General features: G+C 39.2%; 2 protein-coding genes across 4 annotated transcripts in view; one reads left to right on the top strand and one right to left on the bottom strand.

The window, feature by feature from the left end:
- WDFY3 (WD repeat and FYVE domain containing 3) overlaps window positions 1-21,373 on the bottom strand; it is a 256,297-nt gene extending 234,924 nt beyond the window's left edge. Inside the window, exon 1 of one of the 3 annotated variants that reach the window (XM_029234758.1) lies at window positions 21,231-21,373. The gene's annotated coding sequence lies outside the window, so the exon portion shown is untranslated. The remainder of the gene's footprint in view (window positions 1-21,230) is intronic. The other 2 variants (XM_029234756.1, XM_029234757.1) reach the window with 2 other exon arrangements.
- A 9-nt stretch (window positions 21,374-21,382) lies between these two features.
- On the top strand, window positions 21,383-21,917 carry LOC114902505. The gene has a single exon (XM_029234761.1). The coding sequence runs from the start codon at window positions 21,394-21,396 to the stop codon at window positions 21,721-21,723; it is 330 nt and encodes a 109-aa protein (XP_029090594.1). The 5' UTR covers window positions 21,383-21,393; the 3' UTR covers window positions 21,724-21,917.
- Window positions 21,918-23,320: the final 1,403 nt, after the last annotated feature.

The following is a 23,320-nucleotide window of genomic DNA, read 5'->3' as shown; positions in this document are numbered from 1 at the left end:
TGAGAGGCCCGCGTACCGCAAAAAAAAAAAAAAAAAAAAAAAGTAACTTCTGCTCTTCAAAAGACACTGTTTTAAAAATGAAGCTACTATTTTAAAAATGGGAGAAAGTATTTGTAAAACAAATATCAGCTAAAAGACCGGTATTTCCAAAATATATAAAGAACTCTTATAACTCAATAATAATAAAATAAGCAGCCTAATTTTATTTATTCATTTATTTATTTTTTGGCCACATCTTGTGGCTTGTGGGATCTTAGTTCCCCAACCATGGATTGAACCCGCGCCCTCGGCAGTGAAAGTGCAGAGTCCTAACCACTGGACCACCAGGGAATTCCCAAGAAGCCTAATTTTCAAAAGAGCAAAAGATGTCAATACTTCTAAAATAAACCAGATGTAGATGGTAAACAAGCAGATGAAAGGATGTAAATATCATTACTTACTCATGAAAAGCAAATTAAAACCATTTTTAATAATGCTGCTATGAAAATCAGCTTTTTTGCAGACATATCCTTTCAGTTCTCTTGGATATATACCTAGGAATGGAATTTACAGCTCATAAGGAATAAGTTTAACTGTGTAAGAAGCTAACCAACTATTTGCTAAAGTGGCTATACCATTTTACAGGCAATGTATGAGAGGAAACTTCTAGTTGCTCCGCATCCTCATCAATCTTAACACTGTGAGACTTGATTCTTGGACATGCTAGTGGGTGTACAGTAGTATCTTCATGTTTGTTTGTTTGTTTTTAATATATCTTCATTGGAGTATAATTGCTTCACAATACTACGTTAGTTTCTGTTGTACAACAAACTGAATCAGCCATATGCTTACATATATATCCCCATATCCCCTCCCTCTTGAGCCTCCCTCCCACCCTCCCAATCCCACTTCTCTAGGTTGTCGCAAATCACCAAGCTGATCTCCCTGTGCTATACTGCTGCTTCACACTAGCTATCTATTTTACATTTGGTAGTGTATATATGTCGATGTTACTCTCACTTCACCCCAGCTTTCCCCTCCCCTCACCATGTCCTCAAGTCCATTCTCTACATCTACGTCTTATTCCTGCCCTGCCACTAGGTTCATCAGTACCATTTTTTTTTAGATTCCGTATATATGTGTTAGCATACAGTATTTGTTTTTCTCTTTATGACTTACTTCACTCTGTATGACAGTCTCTATGTCCATCCACCTCACTACAAATAACTCAATTTCGTTTCTTTTTATGGCAAGTAATATTCCATTGTGTACATGTGCCACATCTTCTTTATCCATTCATCTGTCGATGGACATTTAGGTTGCTTCCATGTCCCGGCTATTGTAAATAGGGCTGCAATGAACATTGTGGTACATGACTCTTTTTGAATTATGGTTTTCTCAGGGTATATGCCCAGTAGTGGGATTGCTGGGTCATATGGTAGTTCTATTTTTAGTTTTTTAAGGAACCTCCATACTGTTCTCCATAGTGGTTGTATCAATTTACATTCCCACCAACAGTGCAGGATTCCCTTTTCACCACACCCTATCCAGCATTAATTGTTTCTAGATTTTTTGATAATGGCCATTCTGACCAGTGTGAGGTGATACCTCATTGTAGTTTTGATTTGCATTTCTCTAATTAGTGATGTTGAGCAACTTTTCATGTGCCACTTGGCCATCTGTATGTCTTCTTTGGTGAAATGTCTATTTAGGTCTTCTACCCATTTTTTGATTGGGTTGTTTTTTTGATATTGAGCTCCATGAGCTGTTTGTATATTTTGGACATTAATCCTTTGTCCATTGTTTCATTTACAAATATTTTCTCCCATTCTGAGGGCTGTCTTTTCTTCTTGTCTATGGTTTCCTTTGCTGTGCAAAAGCTTTTACGTTTAATTAGGTCCCATTTGTTTATTTTTGTTTTTATTTTCATTACCCTAGGAAGTAGGTCAAAAAAGATCTTGCTGTGGTTTATGTCAAAGAGTGTTTTCCCTATGTTTTCCTCGAAGAGTTTTATACTGTATGGTCTTACATTTAGGTCTTTAATCCATTTTGAGTTTATTTTTGTGTATGGTGTTAGGGAGTGTTGTAGTTTCATTCTTTTACATGTAGCTGTCCAGTTTTCCCAGCACCACTTATTGAAGGGGGTTTCTTTTCTCCATTGTATGTTCTTGCCTCCTTTGTCGTAAATTAGGTGACTATATGTGTGTGGGTTATCTCCGGGCTTTCTATCCTGTATCATTGATCTATCTCTTTTTTATGCCAGTATCATACTGTCGTGATTACTGTAGCTTTGTAGTATAGTTTGAAGTCAGGGAGCCCGATTCCTCCAGCTCCGTTTTTCTTTCTCTAGATTGCTTTGGCTATTCGGGGTCTTTTGTGTGTCCGTGTGAACTGTAAAATTTTTTGTTCTAATTCTGTGAAGAATGCCATTACTAGTTTGATAGGGATTGCACTGAATCTGTAGATTGCTTTGGGTAGTATAGTCATTTTCACAATACTGATTCTTCCAATCCAAGAACATGGTATACTTCTCCATCTGTTTATGTCATCCTTGATTCCTTTCATCAGTGTTTCATAGTTTTCTGAGTACAAGTCTTTTGCCTCCTTAGGCAGGTTTATTCCTAGGTATTTCATTCTTTTTGCTGCAATGGTAAATGGGATTGTTTCCTTAATTTCTCTTTCCAATTTTTCGTTGTTAGTGTATAGGAATGCCAGAGATTTCTGTACATTAATTTTGTACCCTGCAACTCTACCAGATTCACTGATTAGTTCTAGTAGTTTTCTGGTGGCATCCTTAGGATTTTCTATGTATAGTATCATGACAATTGCAAACACTGACAGTTTTACTTCTTTTCCAATTTTTATTCCTTTTATTCCTTTTTTTTCTCTGATTGCCGTGGCTAGGTCTTCCAAAACTATGCTGAATAAGAGTGGCAAGAATGGACATTCGTCTTGTTCCTGATCTTAGCGGAAATGCTTTGTTTTTTACCACTGAGTATGATGTCTGCTGTGTGTTTGTCATATATGGCCTTTATTATGTTGAGGTAGGTTCCCTCTATGCCCATTTTCTGGAGAGTTTTTATCATAAATGGGTGTTGAATTTTGTCAAAAGCTTTTTCTGCATCTATTGAGATGATCATATAGTTTTTATTCCTTAATTTGTTAATATGGTGTATCACACTGATTGATTTGCATATATTGAAGAATCCTTGCAACCCTGGGATAAATCCCACTTGATCATGATGTATGATCCTTTTAATATGTTGTTGGATTCTGTTTGCTAGTATTTTGTTCAGGATTTTTGCATCTATGTTTATCAGTGATGCTGGTCTATAATTTTCTTTTTTTGTGATATCTTTTTCTGGTTTTGATATCAGGGTGATGGTGGCTTTGAGGATGAATTTGGGAGTGTTCCTCCCTAATTTTTTGGAAGAGTTTGAGAAGGATGGGTGTTCGCTCTTCTCTAGATGTTTGATAGAATTCACCTGTGAAGCCACCTGGTCCTGGACTTTTGTTTGTTGAAGGATTTTTATTTACAGTTTCAATTTCATTACTTGTGATACGTCTGTTTATATTTTCTAATTCTTCCTGGTTCAGTCTTAGAAAATTGTACCTTTCCAAGAATTTGCCCATTTCTTCGTGGTTGTCCGTTTTATTGGCATATAGTTGTTTGTAGTAGTTTCCTATAATCCTTTGTATTTCTGCAGTGTCAGTTGTGATTTCTCCTTTTTCATTTCTAATTTTATTGATTTGCATCCTCTCCCTTCTTTTCTTGATGAGGCTGGCTAAGGGTTTATCAATTTTGTTTACCTTCTCAAAGAACGAGCTTTTAGTTTTATTCATCTTTGCTATTGTTTTCTTTGTTTCTATTTCACTTATTTTTGTTCTGATCTTTATGATTTCCTTCCTTCTACTCACTTTGGGTTTTCTTTATTCTTTCTCTAGTTGCTTTAGGTGTACGGTTAGATCATTTATTTGAGATTTTTCTTGTTTCTTGAGGTGAAATTGAATTGCTATAAACTTCCCTCTTAGAACTGCTTTTGCTTCATCCCATAGGTTTTGGGTCCTCGTGTTTTCGTTTTCATTCGTTTCTATGTATTTTTTTTATTTCTTCTTTGATTTCTTTAGTGATCTCTTGGTTATTTAGTAGTGCACTGATTAGCCTCCATGTGTTTGTGTTTTTTACTGTTTTTTTCCTGATATTGGCTTCCGATCTCATAGCGTTGTGGTCAGAAAAGATGCTTAATGTGATTTCAATTTTCTCAAATTTTCTGAGGCTTGATTTGTGACCCAAGATGTGATCTATCCTGGAGAATGTTCCATGTGCACTTGAGAAGAAAGTGTATTCTGCCACTTTCGGGTGGAATGTTCTATAAATATCCATTAAATCTATCTGATCTATCGTATCATTTAAAGCTTGTGTTTCCTTATTTGTTTTCTGTTTGGATGATCTGTTCATTGGTGTAAGTGAAGTGTTAAAGTCCTGTACTATTATTGCGTCACTGTTGATTTCTCCTTTCATGACTGTTAGCATCTGCCTTATTTATTTAGATGCTCCTATGTTGCGTGCATAAACATTTATAATTGTTATATCTTCTTCTTGGATTGATCCCTTGATTGTTATGTAGTGTCCTTCCTTATCTCTTGTTACAGTCTTTATTTTAAAGTCTATTTTATCTGATATGAGTATTGCTACTACAGCTTTTTTTTTTTTTTTTGCTATACGCAGGCCTCTCACCGTTGTGGCCTCTCCCGTTGCGGAGCACAAGCTCCGGACGTGCAGGCTCAGCAGCCATGGCTCACGGGCCCAGCCGCTCTGCGGCATGTGGGATCTTCCCAGACCTGGGCACGAACCTGTGTCCCCTGCATTGGCAGGCAGACTCTCAACCACTGCGCCACCAGGGAAGCCCCCAGCTTTCTTTTGATTTCCATTTGCATGGAATATCTTTTTCCATCCCCTTTCAGTCTGTATGTGTCCCTAGGTCTGAAGTGGGTCTCTTGTAGACAGCATGTATACGGGTCTTGGTTTTGTATCCATTCAGCCAGTCTGTGTCTTTTGGTTGGAGCATTTACTCCATTTATATTTAAGGTAATTATTGATATGTATGTCCCTATTACCATTTTCTTAATTGTTTTGGGTTTGTTTTTGTGGGTCTTTTTCTTCTCTTGTGTTTCCCGCCCAGAGAAGTTTCTTTAGCATTTGTTGTAAAGCTGGTTTGGTGGTGCTGAATTCTCTTAGCTTTTACTTGTCTGAAAAGCTCTTGATTTCTCCATCAAATCTGAATGAGATCCTTGCTAAGTAGAGTAATCTTGGTTGTAGGTTTTTCTCTTTCATCACTTTAAGTATATCCTGCCACTCCCTTCTAGCCTGCAGAGTTTCCACTGAAAAATCAGCTGATAACCTTATGGGAATTCCTTTGTATGTTATTTGTTGTTTTTCGCTTGCTACTTTTAGTATTTTTTCTTCGAATTTAATTTTTGTTAGTTTGATTAATATGTGTCTTGGTGTGTTTCTCCTAGGGTTTATCCTGTATGGGACTCTCTGTGCTTCCTGGACTTGGGTGACTATTTCCTTTCCCATGTTAGGGAAGTTTTCCATTTCCTTGATGATTAGTGATGTTGAGCATCCTTCTATGTACTTATATCTTTCTATGTGATATGTATTGGCCATTCATATACCCACAGTGAAATGTCTGTTGAAATCCTTGGCCCATTTTTTGACATGGTTCTTTGTCTTATTATTAAATTATGAGAGTTCGTAAGATATTGTGGTTCAAATGCTTTGCTGGATATATGTTTTACAAATATTTTTCCCAGTCTTTGGCTAACCTTTTCATTTTTTTAATGGTACAGAATGTTCATTTAGAAAAAATTCATTGAGCTGTACACCTACAATTTCTTCATTTTTATTTATGTATATACTCAAAGGAATAGGTTTATTTAAAAAGAGAAAGAGGGAGCTAGATAATGGATGGTTCTTTGAAAGGTGACAAAATCATCAACTAGTAGTCTGAAGATGATACAAAATGGTCTGCAAATACTAAAAACTAGAAAATATATCCATATACTTTAAGAGCCCTTCATAGCATCCGGATCCTATCAGATGCCCAGGCATGAAAACTAAAATTAGCAAAGGAAAATAATGTGTTGAAGGCCTCTCTTCTGCAATTCCTTATTGCAATTCGACCTCTGAATTCTAGGCATTTCAGATTAGGATATATTATACTTTTTGTCAATTACAGTTTTAAGTGGAAACTTTATGTTGATGAGAAAAGCAAAGAGATTCAACTTTAGTGTAATTACATAAAAAACTAATTCATGCAATGCCTTTCAATAAGCATCTGATTGTCAAATACATATGTTAAAAAAATTTAAAACATTACATATACTTAAAATAGATAAGCAACAAAGATTTACTGTATAGCACAGGGAACTATATTCAATATCTTATAATAACATATAATTGAAAATAACCTGAAATATATATATATACACACACACATACACACAGGTGAGTCTCTTTGCTGTACACCTGAAACTAACACAATATTGTAAATCAACTGTACTTCAATTTAAACAAAAATTTCATATGCTTTTGTTGGCAGCACAGATAGCCTCATATGTAAGTACTATTTTTTAGTCCTTAATCATCCCAAAATTATCTCTCCTAACATTATAAGAAACAAAAATCATGTTGGCATTTTTCATATTAATAAAAATACACGCTTAGTAGAATATGAAATGTCAAGTAGAACACATTTTTTGAAGCGAAACAATAATACTGCTCTCCACCACAACACCAACTCTTCTTTTGCCCTAACCCATGCCCCAAAGATAGTCTTTAACAGTCTTTAGACATTTTCTCTGCTCAAATGAGTATATATAGGTACACACACATACACACACATGCCATCACAAATACAGGATATATGACATTTTAAAATTCTATTAACCAAAATTTTTTAAAGTTTTTAAATGAGGCTTTTATGATTGAGAAACTGTAAAACATGAAATCAAAAGGGGAAAAGATTTGAGTCAAGTAAGACAAAAATAGGTTAAAATTTAACAGAGCCATTGGATGTGACTTGAAATCTTGCTTAAGTTTTGGGAACTTACAGAATATATTATTATTTCTGTTGTAGACACTTCTTAAGAGTAGCTAGAGTGCCTACAATCCTTCCCTTTTCTGTGCCATGATCAATGGCCTTAAAGAAAAAGATCAGAGATAAAACTAATAGGGAGATTTAGGGAATGGCTATTTGAATGAACCTCTCACAACAGAGCCGCAGTAAAAAAATTCCTCACCAGAACCCTGCCATTGTCAATCAATGCAAACAAATCAAAATATAAAGCCTGTTAATAACCGGGTGGACAAGATGACCCTCATCATAGATCAAGTCATACTCCCTCTCTAGCCAGCCTAGTCCTTGCTCAGTGGTTTCATGAAAATAACCGCAAGCAGCTGGCAGGAGAAGCAGTTATTCAAGGGATCAATTATATTGACTCACTAAGACTGACCTCACTGCCTCTACTATTGAGAAGCCAATTGCCTGAGTCCCCCACAGGCACTACCTCTTAGCAGGCATCAAGCCCCTTGGATTACAGAAATGGTGACAGCGATCCTTGCTGTGAGAGTCACCAATTCTGAATTTGCCTCTGCCAGCACCACTATGCAGGATTAACTGAATGCTTCCTATAAATCACATGGCGTCTGATCCAGGAATTCACTTCAAATGGCAATGGGTAGATGCACATGGCCTGATTAATCTTATCAAATACTCTTATTCAGACACAGGTGTCCCCACAGTAGGAAGCAATGATTATAGAAGCTTGACGTAAGAGTTATTGCCAGAGCTAAAAACTTCTGAATTTTGGGTGCTGTCCTGCAGGATACAAAATGAGCTCGGAACCATCTACCAAAATATGCTGTCTCCCATCTCCAGAATATATTGGATGTGGGAACCAAACAGTAATAGTGGAGTGGTGTCTTTTCTGCTCTCAAAGTTTTGCTTTTTATCTTATGAACTCTGGAATCTGCTGACCTAGAAGTTTTAGTACCAAAAAAAAAAAAAAAAAATACTTCTACCAGGAGACAGAATAACTGTTTTACTCCACTGAAAGCTGAGCTTATCATGTTCAGTTTGATTTCTTCATGACAGTAGAAAAACAAACAAAAATGAAGGCTACAGGATGGGTTAAGAATGACTGTCCATGACTATCAAGGGGAAGAGAGGTTGCTACTCTACCTTTGGGGGCTAGGAAGACCATGAGAAGAACTCAGGGGAATCCACTGGAGTAAGTTCTGGTAGTACTATGCAGTGTTAAGGTTAGTGGAAGCCTATCACAATACCATACAGTCAGAGCTACAAGGAGCTCTGACGCTTTCAAGAATGAAGGACTGGGTCAGGTTGTGAGGAAAAGAACCCTGATAAGCCGAGATGCTAACAGAAGGTATGAAATCTGAAGTGAAACAGGTCAGGGTGTGTGCACTGATACAATATTAAGGATTGTAGCCACCATTAGTTTCCATACTAGTCACTGGTAGATGGTAAGTACCCCCATCTTTCCCTTTAAATACATTTTCTTTTTATTTCCTTTCTCCCAATCATGAAGATGGCAAGTTAGCAGGAATTAAATTTACGTTGTAAAATATCAAGATAGAATCACAGTGGAACCAGGGGCAGCATGATATCATCCCGAATCAGTAGCCCTATGGTACTGCCTCTGAATATGGCACTTCAGCTTGCATTTAGATTTTCTCCCACTAGAAAAGTTGCCTCCATGGATGGGATATAGCAAGGTTATCTCAACATTTATACAAGTGGGGAGGGAAGTGAGTAGAAAGAAGAGAAGGGAAGGAAAAGGGGTAGTTAAACTACTAATGGGTGAGATCTTCTAAACACCCCCTAGGAGGGCTGCCTGGCTTTCCATTTCTCTTTCTGTGGGGATGGTCCCCACCACACAGGGGCAGACTCCTGGGGTTATGACTGTACATCATAACCGTGGGTCCTCTGGCTCTAGGAGACAGATCCCTGAGCTGAAAGGGGCTAATCTAATAATTTCTTGTTGGAATATAAAAATTGAAAAGGCAAGGCAGAGAATAAATCTTTACAGTGAAGTCACATTAATGGCAGGGGTCTGGAAAGAAGGTATAAAAACTGCTGATGAGCTCCCAAGAGCTGCTCTGGTTTCTTCTGTTCAAGCCCCACTCATTCCATTCATCAATTTCCAGTATGGGTTCCAAAAATGCCTTTTGTTCCCCCTTAAGTTGGTGAGTATCAGCTGACTGAAACCCCAAAATGCTACTGACTTCTTCTAGGAAGTAAAAAGGTATGCAAGGTTCTCATTTTAACGTCAAATTATCACAATCGTACATTTTCCTTGCTTCCTCTTAGCCCGCTCAAAAACTAAACTAACATAGTGTACTTTTGCCTTCAGAATTGTGACATTAGAACTCTCATGCCTAACGTGCTTTTTCATATCCTCCTATTTTGCAAGAAAGCACATTTACCCCAAAGCTTCAGTCTGTTCATTTTAGCACCAGTTCCGTGTTAAGACATTACTCTGAAATGTCAGCAGTTCTCTGCATCTCGTGATCCCATACTAGTGCCAACAAAGCAAAGTGAATGATTACTGATTAACAATGGAAATGAATTCTGTCCTTAAAAGACAATAGTATATAAAAAAAATTTCAAGCCTAGTCTGTTTGTGCTCTCCATGTGCCTTGCTTCTCCAGTCACTTATATCCTAGATATAGACTTCTGACAAGGGATGCTTAAGCAGTTTCAGCCCTAATCTTCAATTCTGGATCAAGTCACTATTAACATTAATTCACCCAGCCTTTACATCCCAGATTAGATTACTAGGGTTCCTAGCTTGTTCTGATACCCACTGCGTTCTACTCTTACCCTCTCTGCTGTTCTAGCCCTGTTTATACCTCAGTTATTGTAATTAGACCTCTGTTCTAACACTTCTGGAGATTCCTAGTCTGGTCCCTGCCTGGTGTCTTCCTAGTACTGGGACGCCTACTTTCGATTATCAGTCCCAATCCCAAGGACTGGTATCAGGCCATTATCTAGAGTCCAGTACCCAGACAAAATTCTCTGGCAGCCAATCATATAAATATATGTATAAATTTATGAACTCACTCATTAATTTCTCTCTCTCTCTCTCAATTCTATGTGCTTCTTCACCTTGAATTCCCATTAGCAATAGATTGTACAGATTGTTCTCTGCCTGTTCAATCCCTGACATGGGCTACCAAAGAGAACTTTTTCTCAAACACCTGTAGTTTAGGTGAGATTGGCTCTAACATGCAGCAATCTTTCAAATGTGGACTCATTCTAGTCTGTCCTGTATAACAGTAAGCTCGGCCCTACTCTAAAACTTGGCCATGCTCTGTCATATCACAAATACAATAAAACTCTATCAAATCTTGAGATATGGTAAAAGTATACAAACTTAACATAATTTAGAAACAAAACAAATAAACAAATGAGAAATTTTTTCTAAATGGTATGAATTGGAAACTTTGTAATACAGTGATATTAAAATAACATCATATGAATCCTGGACATTTACATGCCAAAATTTTTTTTACATCATCAGATTATAATTTCTAAAACTAGAGAAAAAAAACAATCACATTTTATAACTATATTCTATTATAGCATACAGAAATGACCATTTCATTCCCAAGAGTTCAAGCAGAAATTTCTTGACACAAAACAAAAAAGGTACATCAAAGCAATAAAGTATATACATCTAATCATATAAATTAGTATCTCTTTTGATCAATGCTAAATTCTTCTTTATGAAACATGATTAAATTTCTAATTCCATCTATTGCCAAAAAATGGGATTCCCATTATTTTCTCCAAAGTCTAGCTTTGTTATTAATAGTATATCCTCATTAAAGGTGTTTCCCCTCCTGGCTTTCTCTACCTTGATTCCTAACTAAAGATCAAGTTACAAATGGGATCATTATGGACATAACAAAAAACTGCAAAATAGCCCAAGATTCAAGGAAAAAGCTATGTGTATTTACCTCAGGCCTCTTACAAGCCAAGAGGGCTGCAGTAAGAACAAGTACAATGGATAATAAGGAACTCCAAATACTGTGGCTAGAAAGGAAAGCCAATAAAACCTCAAAGCAGATGTCATTACCACATTATTTAATAATTATCTGTTCATAAACTAAACTAGTTTACTAACTCTTTGAATGGAGAAATAGTATCTTATCATCTTATTATTTTCAGAACCCAAAGTAGACAGTTAATATTCTCTTGTTGAATGAAAAAAAAAACAAACAAAACAAATCAAGGATTCAGATGGCTAGTAAAACAGTGTCAAATGTACTCATCTTACAGTGTAATAAAGCCACTGTGGAATGACAACTGCCAGGCAGGACCTTACTCGAAGAAAACCAAGTATAATGTGAGTCCTAAGTCCCATTTCCCCAAAACACTCCGTACTAGTCGATAAACACAAGGCAAAATGCAGCTCACATGATGGATTAATTTCATCTGCTTTTAACTATTCACCAGGTAATTATTTCCCTCTATTCTAACTTAATATTACTATAACACTTTCCTCAAACACTATGCTTAATATTTATCTTTTAAAAATTCACCTTACTACTTGTTTACATTGGTAGGACTTCTCTATTTCAGTCATCTGGCCAATTTATCTTCTAAATTGCTGTTCATAGACATTTTCTAGTGATTTGAAGTCCCAAGAGGAAAATAATAATGAAATTTAGTTTTAACTGTAACTCCAATAAGCTATAGCATTTTTTACTAGTCACTCTGCCATCTTTAAACTTTTTTTTAAATAAAAACAGGACTTTCTTATTGATCTCTTAATGATAATTGATGACAAAATGCAAGTCTAACTCAAAACCTGTGCATAGTACTTAACTCTGCTACTTAGAAAAATGAGATAAAAAAATTTAATACAAATCAGTGTCACCACTACGTTAATCATGTAAGAGCATTTCTAAACTTTAACAAAACACAAGAAAGCACATCCAGGTGTGATTACTGTCTATAATGTATGCTTGCTTAATGTTAACTAACAAGACCAAATTAACAATTAGGTCCTGAAATGCAATCAGTCTTCTTCCATTAAAATAGCACTCACTGGCTTCCCTAGTGGCGCAGTGGTTGAGAGTCCGCCTGCCGATGCAGGGGACGCGGGTTCGTGCCCCGGTCCGGGAAGATCCCACATGCCGCGGAGCGCCTGGGCCCGTGAGCCACGGCCGCTGAGCCTGCGCTCCGCAACAGGAGAGGCCACAACAGTGAGAGGCCCACGTACCGCAAAAAAAAAAAAAAAAAAAAAAAAAAGCACTCACTGAACAGAACTTCACTGGACTAGAATGATGCTTTGTTGGATGACATTAGGATATGCAAAGCAACTATTAAATTCTGCACTAAAGTGGGTGTCAACAAGCAGAGTAGCAAGAAGAAAGGTTAGAATATGGGGATCCTTTTAAAGATCTCTTAATGCTGGCAAACAGCAGTCAAAAAATGGCTCATTTCTGATCAATGCATTAGGCTGAGAAAAATCAGAGTTCATGAAAATCCGTAAAGAAAAGAAAGAATAAGCTTTCTAAGAAAGACACAATACCCCTAGCTATGAATAGACATCACAGAAAGGCTATTCAGCACATTTTCCCCCTGCCCTCTCCCAACTACACAAGTGCATGTTGGTGCTATGGTGGCCTTAATGCCTTTTCCGCAGCTGCCATGTCGTGTCAGGATTCCCCATATCCTCCTTAAAGTATAAACACCTATGCCAACACATGTGGTGGTTATGTAACCTAACTCAAGCTGGGAATCACTGAACTTATTTACTCTGGTGATTCAGATTTAAATCTAGGTCTCTGTGGAAAAGGAGGCAGAGAATACAAATGCATGTTATGACACCATTTTTCATTAATATTTATTGTATAACTGAAGCAAACTCAACATTTTCTGCTCTTTTATAAGTCTGACGAAGAAACGAGCTTTCGGAAATGCTCCAGGTTTGACTAGGTATAGGTCATCATCTGCTAGACTGAATGACCTGGGCAGAACAAGTCCCTTTTACAGGGAACTCTTTATTTTCTCTCTCTCTCCCTGTTCCCTCCTCATGGTGTTTCCACTCACCCACACTGTCCTTTCCCTTCCTTCTCCAGCCTTTGCTTTAAGCCCACCACCAATAGCTACCTCTTAGCAATGCTGAAGTTCACAATGTCAAGATAATTTTTTCAATGCTACTTAACTCCGAGATAATAAAAATACTTTAAACACTGGTCAGACTTCAGAAATAATAAAACAGCAACAAATCAGTTTTCATCTTGACCAAAGAGGTAACTCATCTAATTTATTTCTGGACTTAGCAAATGAAATGAAATACATAAAGCATGTCTTTCATCAATCCAACAGATCAAGTTATCTTTAAAAAGAATACATGCTAGGGACGTCATATTTAGTACAATTTTCATGGTGACCTAGTTGTAAAATGCTTCAGGAGCAAAGCTAAGGTTTTCATGTTAAAAATATGTTTTCTTCTAAATGTTTTACTTTATCCTTATTCCTTTTCTTCATTACTTAAATAATAAATTCAGACTAATTTTTTCCCAAGAGACCTCATCTGATTCATTGATGGTGAAATCGATTGATTTTATAATTTTCTGTAATTCTGATATAAGTAAATCTCACAGTTTTCACCAAGGAATTTCTACCAATCCACCTGATATTCAGATCAAACCTCATCTTAGGGTTGCCCTAAGCATTTCAACTAAAAGTAATCTTTCTACTCTCTAAGTATCCATAGAACTTCTGTACCCCTCAGACAGACTAATCACATACTGTTCAACTATTTATGCATCCATCTTATCTCCATTATATTATAAAGTTATTGAGAGCAGGACTATGCATGTCTTAAAACATCCATGTATCTACCACTCAGGACAGCATACAATAAAACATTTAATAAATAATTAGGAAAAGAGTATAGAATTATTAATATACATTATAGCATCATTTGAGAATCTACTTACAGCGTATTATCATTTTGGGAAATAAGAAGTAGGTTCCCGGAGCAAGTTGAATATAATAAAATTATTAGGCAATCAATCGACAATGATATTTCTAAAAATAACTGAGTTTATTTTTATTTCATACTTGTTTACTTAACTGTGGCATTTATCATCTAAATCACTGTGTTTTAATGAGCAGTGTGCCACAGGAAAAGAACTTGGGCTTTAGAGTCAGAGAAACCCAGGCTTTAATCAAGAAGATCTGATTATGAATTTACTGAGGGATTTCTAGGACAAAGAGAATAAGGAAACATAAAAAAATATATTATCATTCTTTCACTTGATAATGAAGTCTTAGAATTCCTAGGAGTGACAGTAAACATTTATTTTCTTAAGACTTACAGCCATTTGCGTAGTTACCTGTTGCCCTTTTCACAGAAAATTTAAGGGAAGGAACAGACCCTTGGTCTGCTGGCCCATGGAAACAAAGTATATAGAATCTAACCTCTTCACTCTCTGGGGAGAACAAAAATATCAACATTCTTGTATTTGTCAACATTTTTCAAGGCTAGCAAGATCACTGTGCTTTTAGTAATAAAGTATATAAATCAGTATTGTACTATAGTCATGTAAGATATTACCACTGGTCAAGAGTGATAGGTGAAGGGTACATGGGACTCTACTATTTTCGCAACTTACTGTGAGTTTATAATTTCTTCAAAATTTAAAAAATATATCAGTAAGGTAATGCAGTTTGAACAAATGTTAGGGAAATTAAAACAAGTAAGCTGCTTCTCTAAACTCAAACACTCAAAATGTACTAAGAAATCTGGATATTTTGAGAAGATACTTGTGGGATTCTTTTTAAAGTGTTGAGTCCTATATATTTACAATAATTAATCACCTCCTAAGTTATATAATTTATAAAGCAAAATTTTACTTACATGCTGTTTTTTAGTGGATGCTTTACTTAGGGGAAGGCAATAAACCTAAAAGATTCTGTGCAGATAAACTAGTTGTCCCCCCTAAAGAAAAAATAGCAAATACAAAATAATTTTGGTACGACTTTCTAATATTAGATAATGACTGTGTATCAGATTCCTACTTTTCTTAGGCTAATATTAAATTAATTGGCCTCCCTGAAGTCCATACTGGCTGGAGAACAGAGGGACACAACTAGGAAGAAACATTATACAGGAAGAGGAAGCTGGGCCTGGCAGATTCATCAAGTGTTGAAGATATACCTATCAAAGGTATGTCAAAGGGCTTCCCTGGTGGCGCAGTGGTTGAGAGTCCGCCTGCCAATGCAGGGGATGCGGGTTCGTGCCCCGGTCCGGGAAGATCCCACATGCTACGGAGCGGCTGGGCCCGCGAGCCATGGCCGCTGAGCCTGCGTGTCTGGAGCCTGTGCTCCGCAACGGGAGAGGCCACAGCAGTGAGAGGCCCGCGTACCGCAAAAAAAAAATGGAGGGAAAATGACTCATATCACTAAAAAACATTACTTTAAATATTCTTCCTCAAGTCTTACAGCTTCTGCAGATGCAATACTTAGCATCTCCCAATGTCCTTCTCCTGCAGGTTCAAACACATGCAGGTACTGGGGAATCAGAACGAGGAAGGCTGAGATGTAAGGACGGAGGGATTCGCAGTTACTGTTAACAATTCTAGGCTTAAGATGATAAACTAGATGTTCCAGTGTTGAGCGTGTCTGTGCTGGAGCCTGACATTTCTACAAACTCAGTGGTGAGCACAAAACCCCAAAACTCTGCATCCGTACAGTCGAATAATACAGCAGCTATGACGGCCTGTTCAACCAAATGAAACACTACAAAATATCGGCTTTATTGCTATACTAGACTTTTCTCACTCTGCAGGGCTTCTGCTTCAGTTGTTTACAGAAGTGATATTCTAGACCTTGTGTCTTGTTTATTAAATAATCAGTGTCTTGTTTATTAAAGATTCAGGGGCCCAGTAATAAAGTAACCTCAAAAATTCCCATTAAAGAAAGGAAAACAGAAGTGTGAATGAACAAAAACATTGTGCAATGAATCCTATTTAGCTTGGAGAGAAATTATCTACATTTCTTTATTATTACATTTGTTTAGAATGAATGAATGAGTGAATTTCCTAAGTATGTGGCATTTTCTTGAGCATGCAGTTAGAGGAAGGAAGGCCATAGGGAAACATGTTAAGGGATTTGCCCATGGTAAACATGTTAAGGGATTTGCCCAAGGGAAGCAGAGGAAAGAGTAAGCAGAGGCTGGCACATGGATGTCCACTCAGTCATTCATCAAGTATTTATTGAGCACCTATTATGCACAGCTCATTGCCCCAGCACTAAATGTACAGCAGTCAGCAAAACAGACAGAATCCACGTCCACATGAGCAATACTCTTGGGTATCTCCTACCCAGTTTTTAATGATTAACACCATTTTCAGCAACATAATTCCACAAGCATCCATCCAATGAAACAGGAATTCAGAGGTTTAAAAGAAAAATCTAGGACCTCCATCTAGGGGGAGGAGACAGATAAATAAAGCAGCTATTAAGTAAAGGTACGACAAAAGGTGCTAAGGGAACACACAGGGGAGGGACAACCAAGTACTACTTCTGGTAAAAGGACCAGCTTCCAGGAAGGAGAGGGTAGCACACTTCAGAAACTTCAAGCAGGAAACAGAACATTTCTCTGTCCATGCAGAGGACACGCTCTAGGCTCAAACTGAGATCAGAAGTCCTTACACTGCCTACAGGGTCCGTGGGCCTCCACTACCCTGACCTCAGCTCTCACCTTCCTCCAGCCAACCCCCTACTGTTCTCTAAACACTTCAACACCCTCCTGCTTCAGGGCCTCAGCACCTGCTTTTCTCCCAGATCTAAAACTCTCTCACTCCCTTAAATGCGTTAATAAACCTCTGCTCAAAAGTCACCTTAACAGAGGGGAACACACATTGTAATATTACATGAAAATTAGCTTTCTAAATATTGAAAAGTAATGCTGCAATTATTCATGGATTAATGCTCCTTACAAGATCTGGGATGACTTCAAAGACTACTTGACTGAATTATTTCAGTCTATTGTTTTCCCTTTAAGTCCAAGTAAAAATCGAAGAAATGCTTTATCATTTGAGAATTTTTTAATTCTAAATTTTTCTTAAAGAAACAAAACTTTACCTAGCTTTTTCTAAAACCACATTAAAAAATGTTAACAGCTAAGTATCAGAATTCTCTAATGATGCTTTCTTTTATAAAAGCAATTTTAATAAATGAAAGCCAACTGTACAATAAGAAACTCAAAGAAACATCCTTTAAGTGCTATTGCCTTCATATTGAGATCATGACCAATGACCAGGCCAAAAATTATTTAGCAATGTCTGTCATAAACTTCCTACGCTGGTTCAAATACTATTGAAAGTAAGAATTAAGAAGTCAAAAACATTAAAGGAGACCACTAGACATATAACAAACAGCTAAAGTTTTAATAACTGACAATACTAAGTGTCAACAAGGGTGCAGAGCAACTGAAATTTTCTTACATTGCTTCAGATAAGAATGCAAAACAGTAGTCATTTTGGAAAACAGTTTGGCAGTTCAGTACCAATATTGATAAATATACACTTTTCATAGGACCCAGTAACCCCACTCCTAGGTACAACTCAAGAAAACTGAAAACATTTGTCGTACACACAGACCTGTACATAACTGTTTACAGCAGCTTTATTTATAAGCGTCCAAAACGGAGAACTCAAATGTCCAACTCATGAACGGATGAACAAATCGTGGTACCTCAATATAATGGAATGCTACTCAACAATACAAAGGAACAAATTTAGTGGCGTGCTAGGGCTGACTGGTACAGCTTATGAAAGCCCACTGTTAATTTTCAGGAGTTTTGCAAGCTGATTTAGGTAGCTTAACACGGGCCATGATGAGAGTATACACACTGCAATAATTAGCAGATGCTATCAATCAGGGATTGTTTTTTCTTTTTTGGAGAGCAGGCTGTTACAATGTTTATCAGCATACCATTTAAAAAACTACTGATACATGCAACAACTTAATGAATATCAAAAGTATTATGATATATATATGGAATCTAAAAGAAAAAATGGTTCTGAAGAAACTAGGGGCCAGACAGGAATAAAGACACAGACGTGGAGAGTGGACTTGAGGATACGGGGAGGGGGAAGGGTAAGCTGGGACGAGAGTGGCATGGACATATATACACTACCAAATATAAAATAGATAGCTAGTGGGAAGCAGCCACATAGCACAGGGAGATCAGCTCGGTGCTTTGTGACCACCTAGAGGGGTGGGAGAGGGAGGGTGAGAGGGAGACGCAAGAGGGACGGGATATGGGGATATGTGTATATGTATGGCTGATTCACTTTGTTATATATAGCAGAAGCTAACGCACAACTGTAGAGCAATTATACTCCCATAAAGATGTTGAAAAAAAAAAAAAGGATTACGATAAATGAAAGAAGACACCAAAGACTACATACTGTACGATTTCATTTATGTGATATTCTAGAAAGACAACAGGGACATTAATTTGATTAACAGTTGCCAAGGCCTGGAGGTAGAGGGAACAGATTCGCTACAGAGGGGCATGAGATAACTTTTTGGAGTGATAGAAATGTTTCATATGTTGATTGTGGTGGTGATCAGCCAATTGTATACATCTGCCAAAACTTTTACCACATGTAAATTATACCCAGTAAACCTGACTACAAAAAAATTATAGAGTAGAAGTCATTTATCTCTTAATTCTTTTATGGATGACAAATGCATCACACATACAAAGAGGGAACTGGAACTTAGTGGAAATAGATAACTCACATAAAGAGAAAGAGATTAAAATGGTAAAAAAAAAAAAAAAAAGTGAACTTGTAATCACAGGAAGTAAAAAAACAGGGTCGGGATAATCCTGCCAAGAATAATGTAGAAATGGCCCTACTTTGAGTGTCATTCCAGACTAGTATCATTAAGAGAGGTTAGTATCACTAAGGTCTCTTCCTACTCAGAGTCAGTGGCTCAAAAATCCCGTGATATTTTGTGTTATGACAATGTCAGATCCACTTTTCAACTACAACGAAACATCAATTACTCATTTTAACATCAAGCAAATGCTGTCATTGACTTAGGGCCAAGTGCAGCCTTGTTGTTAGGAGTGCTGGCTCTGACTTTAGACAGTCTGGGCTCAAATGCTGGCCCGCCAGTGGCTATGACTTTGAACAAGCTTCTCTCGATATCTATTTCCCCATCTGTAAAATGGGATTAACATTTTCCTGAGGTTTCAATAAGAATGCATGAAAAATGACTTCTATGTGCTAAACTATCAATAACAAACATTTCTTATGCATAATTGGAAGTGAAAGATATAAATTATCAAATCTAATCCTAAGAATTTTAATTTTCCTAACATAGGAGATTTATTCTTTAATTATACATCCAGTGGTTCATAATTCTTTGCATAGCCAGATCTTTTTGAGAATGTGTTGACTCCATGGATCCTTTCCCCAGAAGAAAATGCAAATATATGCTACATTCATATGATTCCCAAGGATTCAAGGACCCTCTGAAGCTCATGCATGAAATTAAAAATGCCTGATGTAAACTCTTAAAATTACAAAGTTGAGCAGTGGATTTTAAGAATTGTCAAAGTAGAGAATCCAACTAATATTGAAACAGCACACTGTCATTTACTTTTTTAAAAAAACTTTTCTTTTCCAAGTAAGACCAGAACATCATGTTTCTAATTCATATCTCCTTTCTGCAGAAATTTTAAATTAGAAGCATAACATTTTTTACATGAATCAATTTCAACTCACAAAAAGACACTAGTAGTAGAAACCTATATTTCTACCAGCCAGAGAATGAATGGTTCATAGTGTAACATGCACCACTGATGCTCAAATATCATAGGAAGGGTTCCCAAGTCAGTCTAATGCAGTATGTATTTTTAAATATCAAAAAAAACTGATTCCTATGCTTAGCGTCCCATATTAAAGTTTTATTTTTCTTTTCAAGCGAGATTTATATTTTCCTAGACATACGCACTACTAGCACATCTAGTTTATTTATTTTTTTAATCAAACATATTTTTGGTTGTTTTATGTTGTTTATTTGTTACCCCGTCTGATGGTGGAAACTGTTCCAAACCTGCTATCAAATAATTCCAACCTGGAAATATGCTGCTATCTCAAAGCAAAAGGTTTTGTTTTTCTTTAATTGTTTCGTTTTCATACTACAATAACCACTTGGCACTGACCAACTCATGCCCATCACTGAACAAAAAATAGTTTTTCGCATGCAGTAGCACCATTTTCCCACAGGAAACAACGATTTTTAAGGCACTGGAAGTCGAGGCAAGGGTTCACATACATAGTAAACATCCTTTCAATCGGTTTTATCTGATTATTTCAGTAAAAGGAAAACCTAATACCGTAGATCTCGGAATTCAATGGTAAAAATCAATGAAACGCTGCACCTGAGGATCACACACTGGCCAGGTCTGCCGAATGGCTTTTGGTCGGAAAGGTCACATCTGCTGTTTAAATCCCACAGTAACCGTGAATGTTCGCGATGCCACCACATCCCCCGTACAAGAGAAAAAAAGGGCAAACACACTCCACGAGAGCATCTCTGGTTGCTTCCACAAACGAAGGTTTCCAGCACAGGGCGTGGGGGTGGGGGGAAGAGCAGGGCTCGGGAATAAGCCAGGAGAGGCCCGCAGTCGGCGGAGACAGCGCCCGAGGGATGGAGGCCTCGCTCGACGGCGCCCGGGGGCGGGGGGCTCCGGAAGCCGAGACCCCGCGGGGTCTGGCTGAGGGACCCGGACCGGACCCCGATTCCTGTATCGCCAAGTTACGCCCCCACTGCTTACAGGAGGTAGCGTCCAGCCCCCTCCTCCCCCATCCCCCGAACTACCCCAGCATCGCTCCCCACCGACCGCAGCCCTTGACCCCAACCCCGACCCGTCCGCTACGGCGCCCTCTCCAGGCTGCGGCGGAGGACACAGGCCAGGCCGCCAGCCCTGGAGACGGCGGCGGTGGCTCTGGGGCAGTGCGGTCCCGGGGGAGGACGGCAGCTGGGCCGCGGCCTGTCCCCAGGGGCAGCAGGCGCAGGGCCGCGAGTGGGCAGCGCCTCCGCCCCTTACGAACAAAGCGGCCGCGGCGCGCCGGGCGCAGGGCTGGGGGTGGGAGGCGGCGGGCAGGGGGCACTCACCGGAGGGCGGGTGGGCGCAGGCTGGCCTGACCCGGAGCGGGACCGGGGCGGGCCGGGCTCCGCGCCGGAGGCGCGCTGGCGACGGGGAGGGGGCGGCGGGCGCGGCGTCCACGGTGGGGCCCGGGAGCCCCGCTGAGGGGGACGGGGCTTCGGGCCGGGATCGATGCTGCGGCCGCGGGGTGCGGGAGCCGGTCGGCCGAGGCGTGCAGCGGCGCTAGGCGGCCAGGGTAACGACGCCGCCGCCTCTCCCTTCTCCTGCCCCTCTCCCTGCTCCCCTGCGTCCTCCTCCTCGCTGGGTCCCCGCCGCCGCCGCCGCCTCAGCCTCGGCGCTTCTCGGGCTTCTCTTCTCCATCAAGGCCGGGCCGCCCCGCAGGGACCATCCCGGAAAGTGAGGGGCTGTTGCCGTTTCCCGCAGCTGTTGGTGGCCATCTTTAATCCTCCTCCTCCTCCTCCTCCTCCGGCTTTCTCCACCTCCCGCTGGTTGCCTGACTGACTGACTCTGGATCCTCCTCTTTCCCTTCCTGCCCCTCCTACTGAGCCGGCCACAGAAATTGCAGACGCTCTTCCTCTTAACCCTTCTTTCCTTCCTCTTTCCTTACTTCCCTTCCCTCTGCTTCCCGCTTTTACCCTTCTCTTACTAGCTGGCTTCGCCCCCTCTTGCAGGCAGCGGGCTCCGATTCTCTTAGCCTGAGTTTGGCCCCCCTTTTCACTCTTGTCCTCTCCCTTCCCTTCCAAGAGGTACACACCCCAGCTTCCTTCCTTTCCCCCGTCCTGCTCTCAGCTGCTCCCGTTTCCCTCTCCCAACCCCAGCCCCTCTCCCGCGGTTCTCACCCTCCTCGGTCCCAATTAGTCCAAAGACTCAGCTAAGAAAGGACAGCTGGGTTCTGCTCTCCTTAACCCTACACCCATTTGCTGGATGCTGTCAGGCAGCGATGGAAGAACGGGAGGCTGGGTTAATTTTACACAAGCTGGAGTACAAAAGGACTGCCCACGCTAGCTGTTCTACTACGCAGCTTTGAAACTCCTGGATGGTGTCGTGTTTGGCTCCGGCCCAATAAAGGACCGAGGCATTGAAGAGCCCAGTCTCGGTTGCCTTCCCTCAGTGACCTTGAGCTGGTCACCTTAAGATTTTAGGTTTTTTTTTTTCCCCTTTCCTGTAAAGGGCATTACTTATACCTTTGCAGTCCTAACAAACAAGTGTTTAGACCCAATTAGCACGCTTTGGTAAAGCTAGAGATGCTAGTGATCATCAGTTTGCCCCTCTGTTGTTTGTTGCTAATCAACCCAGTGGACAGTTTGGGGCATACTGTAGTTCTGGCAATGGAGGCAAGCTGAGCCAGCAATTGTGAGTGGACTCCCTTAAGCAGGCTTAGAGTGGGGAAGTGGTAATATCGTTCTAATGACAAACTTGTTTTTCCTAACACAGCAATCTACAGAAGCTTGTGAATTTCCTCTACTAAAGATGAAGCAAGCTGGACTTGCTGTTTGCTTCTTTTCAGCCACTTGGCCTTTGGCAAGTTGGACCCATTTGTAAGGATTCACTCACAGATTACTTCAAGATCCAGCATTGCTGACAAATACAGGGGATATTATATGTGAGCACTTTGGGAAGGGTCAGAGTGGCTATCAAAAAAAAGCACCTTGCCCTTGAAGAATAAGATGAGTAGACGTGTTCAAACGTTATTCCCTTCCATAGGCCAATTATAGAGAGAAATGTTTTAAAATGCAGTTTTATATTCTACTTCAAAGTGAGTAATTTTTTTAAGTTCAAATGTAAAATTTTGTTATAAATATGTGTTTCAAGCTGTTTGAAAAGGATATGTCAAAACAAACCTAAAAATATGTTTTAATAAAAAACATTGGTATACTGTGGGAGGCAGGGAGGTGGCGTTCTAATCTTTTTCTTTGATCCTCACAAAGTAACCTGTACCTAGTTCGGTTCCAGATTTCAGTCGCCATCTTTCAATACCAGTAATTCTTCTATTTGAAATCAACAACCTGTATCAACATCTAAAACTCTTTTAAACCCAAATAAAGTCTTTGAGACGGCTTTGTATAATACATTTTAGAATAAATTATTAAAAACAAGG

Source organism: Monodon monoceros, unplaced genomic scaffold (genome assembly GCF_005190385.1).
Source record: "Monodon monoceros isolate NGI ecotype Baffin Bay Population unplaced genomic scaffold, NGI_Narwhal_1 Super_Scaffold_20, whole genome shotgun sequence".
In the NCBI taxonomy this organism is placed as follows: Eukaryota; Metazoa; Chordata; class Mammalia; order Artiodactyla; family Monodontidae; genus Monodon; species Monodon monoceros.
The sequence above is the reverse complement of the archived record's forward strand: the minus strand, read 5'-3'. Positions and strand labels throughout refer to the sequence as shown.

What these genes read in the sequence shown, in the direction of transcription:
- LOC114902505 (XM_029234761.1), top strand. Translation starts at nt 21,394, where the DNA reads ATGCTGCGGCCGCGGGGTGCGGGAGCCGGTCGGCCGAGGCGTGCAGCG.